Source organism: Drosophila suzukii, chromosome 3 (genome assembly GCF_043229965.1).
Source record: "Drosophila suzukii chromosome 3, CBGP_Dsuzu_IsoJpt1.0, whole genome shotgun sequence".
Classification (NCBI taxonomy): domain Eukaryota; kingdom Metazoa; phylum Arthropoda; class Insecta; order Diptera; family Drosophilidae; genus Drosophila; species Drosophila suzukii.
The window spans coordinates 60,948,874-60,958,298 of NC_092082.1; the positions used below are offsets into that span (position 1 = coordinate 60,948,874).

A 9,425-nucleotide genomic window follows, 5' to 3' on the forward strand; every position below is an offset into this window, starting at 1 on the left:
TTTATTCATTCAGAATTTGCATGCGGGGTAATGACTATGGTACAAAGGTGGCTCTTATTTTTTGCCGCCGCGCTTTTGTCCCGGTAAATCTACTTTGCCGCCTCGGGGAAATCAGAACGGATGCCGTACAACAATGTGCGACACAAACTGTCGTGGGTTTATTTTATTACCTTGCAGATACTCACATACACAAACAACTACTCACGACTCACCCACGAGGGGACATGTGTATTAAGCGCATTAAACTGAATACACCACACAGTGATTCGTGCCCGACTTGCAAAATTGACAATAATCATTTTTATGTCCCGCTCATGAAGTTATTAAAAACTGTACGTGGAGGAGATTGTGTATGTGTACACTGTACACTGTTCACAGTGCAAAACTTCGGAGATATTTCTAAAAAGATTTTATTATATAACAGTTATATGAAGTGGAGGATTCATGGTGTGATTTATTACTATAATTTAATAAGAGTATATTAATAAAAAGCGTAATTAACAATACTTTGTAATTGACTTAATTAAATCTTGAAAACAGGATTAGGTAATAGGATCGACTTACTTTACTGTAATGTGTTGCAAAATCATTCATACATTTTTAATTTTTATCCCGAGCGCTTAAATCCTGCTCTGACAGTGCTTGTGGGTTGTATCCTTTTGAGCACAATTCCGCTTAAGCTCTTAATGAAAAGCGAATGCAATACATGAGCGCGAGGACTCCGCTTTCCCATACAATTTCAATTATGAAATTTAATTTCCGATGACAACAAAAACCTTCACAAATATTTTTGCCACATATGAGGTTAATGATATACATTCAGCACCCACACATAAATTACGAATCTGCGACATCAAATGGTTAATTTAAATGAGCATGAACCATTAAGTGCCCACAAATAAAGTCAAAAAGTTGAATAGTTAAATAATTACGATTTCATAAATCATGTTGAGTGAAGTTATTAAATAGTAATGGCTGTGGGTAGTGACAAAATGTTTTATAAATTCCGTATCGATTTCGCACGCTAAAGGAAGCAAATGGAAGATGGAGATATGCAAGCGGCAAGGTGAGATTGTAAGGCGCCACCTTAACTCGATTTCAGTGTATGGTATGTGGGCGCCAGATATGTATGTTATATGTTATGGGCGTTTGTGGCCGATAGAGTAGGGTTACGTCCCAAGTCCTTTATGCCGCCCCGGTATGGGCTAAAGCCGCCACGACGCCCTCGTACATGAGTGGCGTGGCTCGCACGCACAGACTATGTGCCACAAGGATATCCTGTGCCTTCCGGACAATCTCCGAGGAAGCGGCGCTGGTCATAGCTGGTCTAGTTCCGGAACAAGAACTACTAAGAGAGGCAGTAGAAGTGGAGGACACGGTCACGACCACAGACAACCAAACTAGGCGCGAGGCAAGACGGCCCGCGAGAGAGAAATCCATCTCTCGGTGGCAGGAGAGGTGGGATTCCGCAACCTCTGGACGCTGGACCCACGATCGTATTCCCGTCTTGAGTCCTTGCCTGGAAAGGAGGAACGGCCAGGTGGACTTCTACCTGACCCAGAACTCTAGTGGTCACGGATGCTTCCGGTCGTACCTGAAGAAGTACGGAAACGACACGAGTGACGGATGCCCATACTGCGGCTCTGGAATCTAGGAGGACGCACTCCACGTCCTATTCGAGTGCGTGCGGTTCGTAGAGGACAGGACCGCCCTGGAAATAGCGACCGGTGTCAGCACTAGTCCTAGCAAGCTAGTGCCAACCATGCTAAGAGGCCAAATGGAGTGGGACGAGACGGCCAAATTCGCCGCGTCTGCAATGCGAAAACTCAGGATAGCTGAAAGAGAGAGGAGAGGCCTGGACACGTAAGCTGCCGCGGTTGTGCGAAGCATTGCTTTGCGGCCGTACCGCACAACTTCTGCAGTTTACGCCCATTTATTTTCTAAATGTATATTTTTTAGTAGTAGTAATAAAGTAAAAAAAGGAATACAAAAAAAAACACACACACACAATCGCTTGAAGGCTTTATGTGGCGGGACACCGCAACTGACGTGAGGCAAGACGGTTGTATAGTCGAGTGCGCTCTGAATTTATCTCGTTTTAAAGTCAGTGTAGCGACGGTCGTTACCTAAAAAGTGTACCGTGTATAGTGCGAGACACTCCGGGACTAGAGGTATGACCAGGGCACTGTTCCGGCGGGGCCTCCGAACGTATCCCCAAGTCTTGGACTGGTGAGGCTGCTGTCGGTTCGGTCCAGGGGGGGATCCTCTCCCGCGCCCATCGAGTGAAAGGCTTTCACCTCATCTCTCTCACGCGCACAGCATCCACAAGCTGCCACCCGCGCGTTTTTTCCCTCATCACTGCAAACAACAAAATCAGCTGTTTACAGTGTTGAACAACGCCGGGGTAGGAGCTTAACAGCGTGGATCCCCGCGCCTAACAGCACATAGTGTTGGAGAGCGCCATAAACGCGGGCCCAGCCAAAGTTTTTAAATTTTGAATATTCGAAATTCTCCAAATTCTGGCACCGGGATTCAGGGACGGCAAAAGGCAGAAGGCCAAGGATCGGGCTACATTCCAACCCATCCGCCGCGGCGGTGTCTATCAAAAGGGGCACTGGGGAGCGAAAAGGGGCGGTATATCCCCCATCGTAAGCCTAGGGGAAATCTGTGGCCAGCGCGGGAGCCTCCCTCGAACAAACCGGGTAGCCCGAGATGGAGGAGGCTGAAAACCCTTTCGCGGGCAGACCAGTGGTGGTAAGATCTCCCCGCCAGCCGAGGGAAGATGGGACCGACGGAGTTGCAGCGGCATTTAAGAAGGGCAGCAAGCTCGCCCGCTCGCCGGCACCTTCGACAACCCAAGTCGATGAGCCGATCGTAGACACCGAGGAAGCTAAGGAAACCCCTAAGAGGACGCGTAATCCTGCGAGCCCAGCTAACTCGCAGAGGACAACGCCGGCCAAAAGGAGCAAGGCCTCCCACGAGGCAACCTGCCTGGAGGATCTCTTGGAGCTGGGGAAGCTTCTGCAGGAGGTATCCACCAAGATGATGGACAAGACGGCGCGCCACATAGCTGTCGCCACGAGGGAGACGTTCGTGCGCATAAAGGCGCTTCACACGAACATCCTAGAGGCGAACAGAGAGGTGCTGCAATTGTGTGCGCGAAATGGTCTCGAAGCCTGCAGAGCGCCGACAAAGAACAGCAGACAACGCCTGTCTGGAGGATAGATTCTGCAGCGCAAACGGAGCCTTGGCGAAGGATAAGCCAGCCGACTGTGGCTGGAGGATCCGCGGCTCAAGTGGCCCCACCATCCACGCGCCCAACGCAGCAGAAAAGTGCCAAAGCTCCCAGGAGCACCCGAAAGAACCCGCCAAAAGGGCCACAAGAGAGAGATGCGACGCACGCTGGCGCCAGTAAGACTGTGAGCCCCGCAATTCCGGTCGCTGAGTGGGAGGTGGTCAAGAAAAAGCCGAGGGCCACGCGTCGCGCCAGACCCGACGCCGTCGTTGTCCATTCGAGCGGGAAATCGTACAGCGAGGTGTTAGCCATGGTGACTCGAAGGGAAGATAAACAGCTGTCGGACTTGGGAAGCTGTGTATCCAAGGTACGCCGCACCATTAACGGCAACCTACTGCTCGAGGTGGCCAATGGCAGCGCAGAAAGTGCAGAAGCCATGAAGGAGAGCATTGCGAGGGTGTTAGGCGACGCAGCGTCAGTGCGAGCCATGTCGGACGAGACCAAACTGCTCGTTCTGGAGATAAGAGACATCGACTCCATCGCGACGGAGCAGGAAATCTGCGCTGCGATTGCGAGCCAGTATGGTATCGACGCGGAGCGCATCAGAGTTCGGAGTCTGCGTCGAGGCTACGCGTAGTCGCAGCTAGCTGTGATCAGTTTGCCCTACTCCCTGGGGAAAGCCGTCCTCCGTCGTGGCGAGGTGCGGATTGGATGGACCATCTGCAGGATCCGGGAAAGAACAGGCCCCCCAAGATGTTTCAAATGCTTGGAATCCGGGCATATTGCAGTTAACTGCAAGAGCCTAGTGGACCTTCATGTTTATTCTGCTCTGCGGCAGGAAGAAAGGAGACCAGGCACCAGGCAAGAAGCAGACTCTGCCCAGCCACAACCAGCGGGACAGGGAGACCTCGGCCGTCATGCAACTGATTCAGCTAAATCTGAACCATAGGGCCGCGGAGGACCTCCTGAAGCAGACAGTGCGCGAGCTGTGTTCTGAGGTGGCGATACTCAGTGAGCCCTACAGAGTGGAAAGCAGCAGCGATTGGGTCACGGATCGCACAGGCAAAGCTGCACTGTGGCTCTGCGGTGTGAGTGTTCCACCAATGCGGGACACGAGGGCAGTAGAGGGATTTGTCCGAGCGAATGTAGGCGGCACATGGATCTACAGCTGCTACCTGGCCCCCAGTCTATCACTGACGTTCTTTAGCAGGATCATGGACGAGCTGATCAGCGACCTGAGAGGAAGGAGCAACGTGGTGATCGGAGACGACTTTAACGCCTGGGCCGAGGAATGGGGCTCCCTCTATACCAACGCCAGGGGGCGCACCATCCTTGAAGCAATTGCGTCACTGGACATCGTCCTGTTGAACGAGGGCTCCCAGCACACCTTCAACAGAGCTGGGGCCGGTTCAATCATAGACCTATCGTTAGCTAGCAGCTCGTTATCCCGTAGCACACGCTGGAGGATAGGCGAGGTGTTCACGGCCAGCGACCATGAGGCCATCCTGCTGACAGTTGGCGGTCCACCGTGCCAAAGCCAGCCGATGACCGGGCCAAGAAAAGCCTACCGCCAGGACACCCTTAGGACACAGACCTTCGCCAGCGCACTGGAGGGATTGGCTGTATCTGAGCTGGACTCGGCAGATGTAGCAGCGAACAAATTGGCAGCCAGACTGGAGGAAGCCTGTGACCAAAGCATGCAGCAGCGTAAGACCTTTCGGAAGCACCACGCGCCAGTGTACTGGTGGAGCGAGGAAATCGCTAGCTTGCGCAGGACCTGCCTTCGAGCCAGGAGGTTAGTCCAAAGGGCGAGAGGCACCGCAAACCTTTCTGCCTGCAACTCTAGCTTTAAGAGTGCAAAGAAGGCACTCAAACTGGCGATTCGGGACAGCAAGAGGGAGAGCTACCTCAAGCTCTGTGACGAGCTGGAAAACGACCCATGGGGAAGAGCCTACAAGACGGTGGTCAAGCGTGTGAGTGCCGGCAACAGGTCGCCTACTGACCCAGCGGTCCTGGAAGGCATTGTCCAAGTGCTATTTCCAGAGGGTCGCCGCCATTGCATCCCCCGATGGACGCGTCAAATTGGGAGTCAGATATGTCCGGTCACGGAGACGGAACTGTTGTCTGTGGCAAGGAACCTGAAGAGCAGGAAGGCACCCGGGCCAGATTTGGTCCCGAACAGGGCAGTGAAGACCCTGCTATCCCTCCATCCGGGCGTGGTAGCATCGCTCTACAACACGTGCCTGCTGGAAGGGACTTTCCCCGACAGGTGGAAGCGCCAAAAACTTCTGCTCCTGCCGAAGCCAGGGAAACCAGCGGGCGAAGCTTCTTCCATCTGCCTGCTGGACACTATAGGCAAGGTCTTCGAAAGGGTCATTGCAACAAGGCTTAACGCTGCTATGGAGGATGCCGGTGGACTGTCTTCCAACCAGTACGGTTTCCGGAAAGGGAAATCTACACTGGACGCGATAGAGAGGGTCACCAACATTGCTTCTATAGCCATCGCTGGTACCAGATGGAAGGGTGGGACGAAGAAGTATTGTCTAGTGGTCACTCTGGACATACGGAATGCGTTCAACTCAACCAATTTGGGGAGCACACTGGAGGCACTGCGGTCCTTCAACATCCCGGAATACCTGCTGAATGTAGTGCACAGCTACCTCAACAAAAGGGAGTTGGTCCTAGATACCTCTGTGGGCCCCAGAACTTACGAGGTGACAGCCGGTGTTCCTCAAGGCTCGGTACTGGGCCCTCTGCTTTGGAACACGATGTATGGCGGTGTTCTGAAGCTCCCACTGCCGAGCAGCACCGACATTGTGGGCTTTGCGAATGATGTCGCGCTGGTTTTGGTGGCCAAGGAAGTTGCGGCAGTGGAGGCAGCTGCAAACTGCGCAATTCGAGCAGTGGAGGAGTGGCTCGCAGTGGCGGGCCTAGAGCTGGCCTCACACAAAACTGAAGCGGTGCTGATTTCAAGAAGGAAAGCAGTGGAGTCGGCGCATATTCAGATCGGAGTGTCAACGATAACTTCTCAGCGTGCCATAAGGTACCTGGCAGTCATGCTGGACACCCGCCTCTCCTACCGCTAACACCTGGAGTTCATAAACAAGAAGGCAAGCGAAACCACAGGATCGCTCTGCAGGATCCTGCTGAATACCAGGGGACCGAAGCAGGACAGACGCAGGCTCCTCGCGACTGTTGTCAAGTCGCAGTTGCTGTACGCTGCTCCAGTGTGGGCTGAGGCCACTGCTGTGAGTAGCTACATGCGAGGTGTTAACTCGACGTACCGCCTGTGCGCCGTTAGAATTTCGAGTGCCTTCAGGACGATCTCGGACGAGGCAGCCCTTGTCATCGCAGGCCAAGTTCCCCTGTGTGAACTGGTGCGGGAGGCCAAGGTCATTCGCGCGGCTCTAGCAGGCGAACAGGCGGACCACAGTACCAAGACCGAGGTGAAGAGAAGGGCCAGGATGCAGAGCGTCGTCAACTGGCAGGCAGCCTGGGACACCTCCAGCAAGGGTCGCTGGACGCACCAGCTCATCCCCAGCATAGAGCCATGGCTAAGTAGGAAGGACGGCCAGGTGGATTTTTACCTCACGCAGGCGCTGAGTGGACACGGCTGCTTCCGAAGCTTCCATAAGCGCTTCGGGCACGACACGGAGGACGGTTGCCCAGAATGCGGCAGCGGCATTGTCGAGGACGCTCAGCATGTCCTTTTTGAATGTCGCCGCTTTGGCTATGACCGCCAGATACTCATGGAGACCACCGGGGCAAGATTTCGGCCAGAAACTTTTGTGCCCCTCATGTTGCTGAAGGAAGCGAATTGGGAAGCGACGGCAGCCTACGCAGCGAGCGTACTGCGAACGCTGCGTCGCACCGACAACGAGAGGAGAGAAGCTACAGCCTAGGTGGCTACCATTAGCAATACCTTGCGGTGATACCGCGCAACCACGGCCCCCTATTCCTGTTCTAACTCACTTTTACTTGTACATAATTGTAGGGAATAAATGAATATAAAAAAAAACAAGGAAGAACGCTATAGTCGAGTACCTCGACTATCAGATACCCGTTACTCAGCTAAATGGAGATATGCAAGCAGCAAAGCGAGACTAAAATGCGCCACCTACCGGCGGTATACAGTTTTAAGCGTTTTGGGCGTTAGAGTGGGCGTGGCAAACATTTTTTTTTGGTCAATCGATAGGTATTGACGATAAAAATACATTTCAGTTAAAATTTTTATTCTAGCATCAAAACTGTAGGAGCCACAGTTTTGGGCGGTTTGTGGGCGTTAGAGTGGGCGTGGCACTCTACAAACTTGCGCTGCGCAGGAATCTCAGGAATCTGCGTGCCTAATCCCAGTATTGTAACTCTCATAGTTTCCGAGATCTCAGCGTTCATACGAACAGACGGACAGACGGACAGACGGACATGGCTAGATCGACTCGGCTAGTGATCCTGATCAAGAATATATATACTTTATGGGGTCGGAAACGCTTCCTTCTGCCTGTTACATACTTTCCGACGAATCTAGTATACCCTTTTACTCTACGAGTAACGGGTATAAAAAGGCTTTGTGTATTTATTTCTTTGGTTGCAAAAATGTGCACTGAAAAGAAAGAATATACTTTCCCATTCACACACACACACACACAAACTTAAATAGCTTATAAAAATAGTAAAGTCCGATCGAAGAACAGCAGGATACTGAGGGTAAAGATCCAAGCTTCCTGCAGTACCACTGAACTCCCCAGGCGGGGAAATAGCGGGCAGGGGATCGGGGGCACAACACCCTGGCGCTAGCCTAGGGCTTGGGCCAACCAATAGTGGAAGCACGCCGGCAAACAAAGGCCTGGCGGCGGCAGCTATTGCCGACGGCTTCCACACGCCTTTGTCCAGTCTACCTGACTGGGCCAACACGGGAGCTGACCCGTTTAAAAAAAGCAGTGCAATGGCGAGATCGCCAGAAAAAAGGGTGGAGTGCAGTGGCAGGCAGCCTGGCACCCCCCCAGCAGGAGAAAAAAACAGCCCAAAAGCTGCTGATGAGGAGCAGGGGGATAAGCTGAAACAGCTGACAGGCCTGGGACCGAAGGCCAGGGAGCTGAAGAAGCTGAGGGAAGGAAAGCGTTCCATAACAAACCCCAAGAGGGATATAGTCGACGAAATTGTCTATCTCCAGAAGGAAGTCCTGTCGGCTGTGCAATGCATATTCGAAGAACAGGAAAAAGCTAAGGAGATAGCTATAAAAACCTGCGCAGACGTTCTCGCGAGCGGCACCAGCAAGCGACCCAGGGGTCAAGAAACTGGGATGACGTTAGCGGTACCAGCGAAAAAGGCGATGCATAAGGCACCGGCAAGTGATGCCAGTCAAGATGTAAATAAAGGGAAACATGCTGGGACAGTGGGCACCAGCAAGCCCCAAAAACTTGGGAAGAAGCCAGGGGAGTGGGCACAGGTGAAGCAGAAGGTTAGGAAGCCCAAGGTGCGACCGCCACGGAACGACATGATAGTCGTCGCAGCCTCCGCTGGAGGGTCCTATGCCGACATCCTTAAAAAGGTTAGGGCTGAAACGCAGCTTAAGGAGCTAGGACAAGTAGTACAGGCCGTTAGGCGCACAGCTAAGGGGGAACTCCTAGTCATTCTAAGCAAGGTCTCTGACCCTAAAACCGCAGAGCTTCAGACCACAATGAAGACTGTCCTGGGCAACAATGTTGACATCAGAGCCCTGACTGAGACAAAGCTTATCGAGGTAAAAGACATCGATGAGACCACCGACAAAACGGACATCCTATGTGCTGTTCAATCACAGTTCGATGTGGAACTGCCAGAATCCGCGGTGTAAATCTAAGGGTGGCATACGGAGGCACCCAAACCGCCACACTAAGAGTTATGCCCGACAAAGGGAGACGACTCTTGGAGAAGGGCAAAATTAGGCTGGGATGGACCTGGTGTAGAGTCCGCCCAAAGCTAACACCTAAAAGGTGTTTTAAATGTATGGAGTTTAACCATATAGCAGGGTCCAGGAGGACTGCTTAAAATGCTGCTACAACTGTGGTGCAAAGGAGCACCAAGCCAGAGGCTGCAAAGCAAAGGGCTGCTGCATGCTATGCAAATGCAAGAAGGAGAAAGATTGCGATCATCCAACAATGAGTGGGAGATTACCGTACTTCAGGAGGGCTATGCAAGGGCTTATGGATAA

The 9,425-nt window shown here is 52.5% G+C and overlaps 1 protein-coding gene across 1 annotated transcript; it reads left to right on the forward strand.

The window, feature by feature from the left end:
* Nucleotides 1–1,231: 1,231 nt before the first annotated feature.
* On the forward strand, nucleotides 1,232–1,654 carry LOC136117000 (uncharacterized). Its single transcript, XM_065865228.2, has one exon. It carries the CDS (start codon nucleotides 1,232–1,234, stop codon nucleotides 1,652–1,654), a length of 423 nt encoding a protein of 140 aa, XP_065721300.2.
* The last annotated feature ends 7,771 nt before the right edge of the window (nucleotides 1,655–9,425 follow it).

Excerpts from the sequence above, each read along its gene's own strand:
- LOC136117000 (XM_065865228.2), top strand. The coding sequence starts at position 1,232 with ATGAGTGGCGTGGCTCGCACGCACAGACTATGTGCCACAAGGATATCC.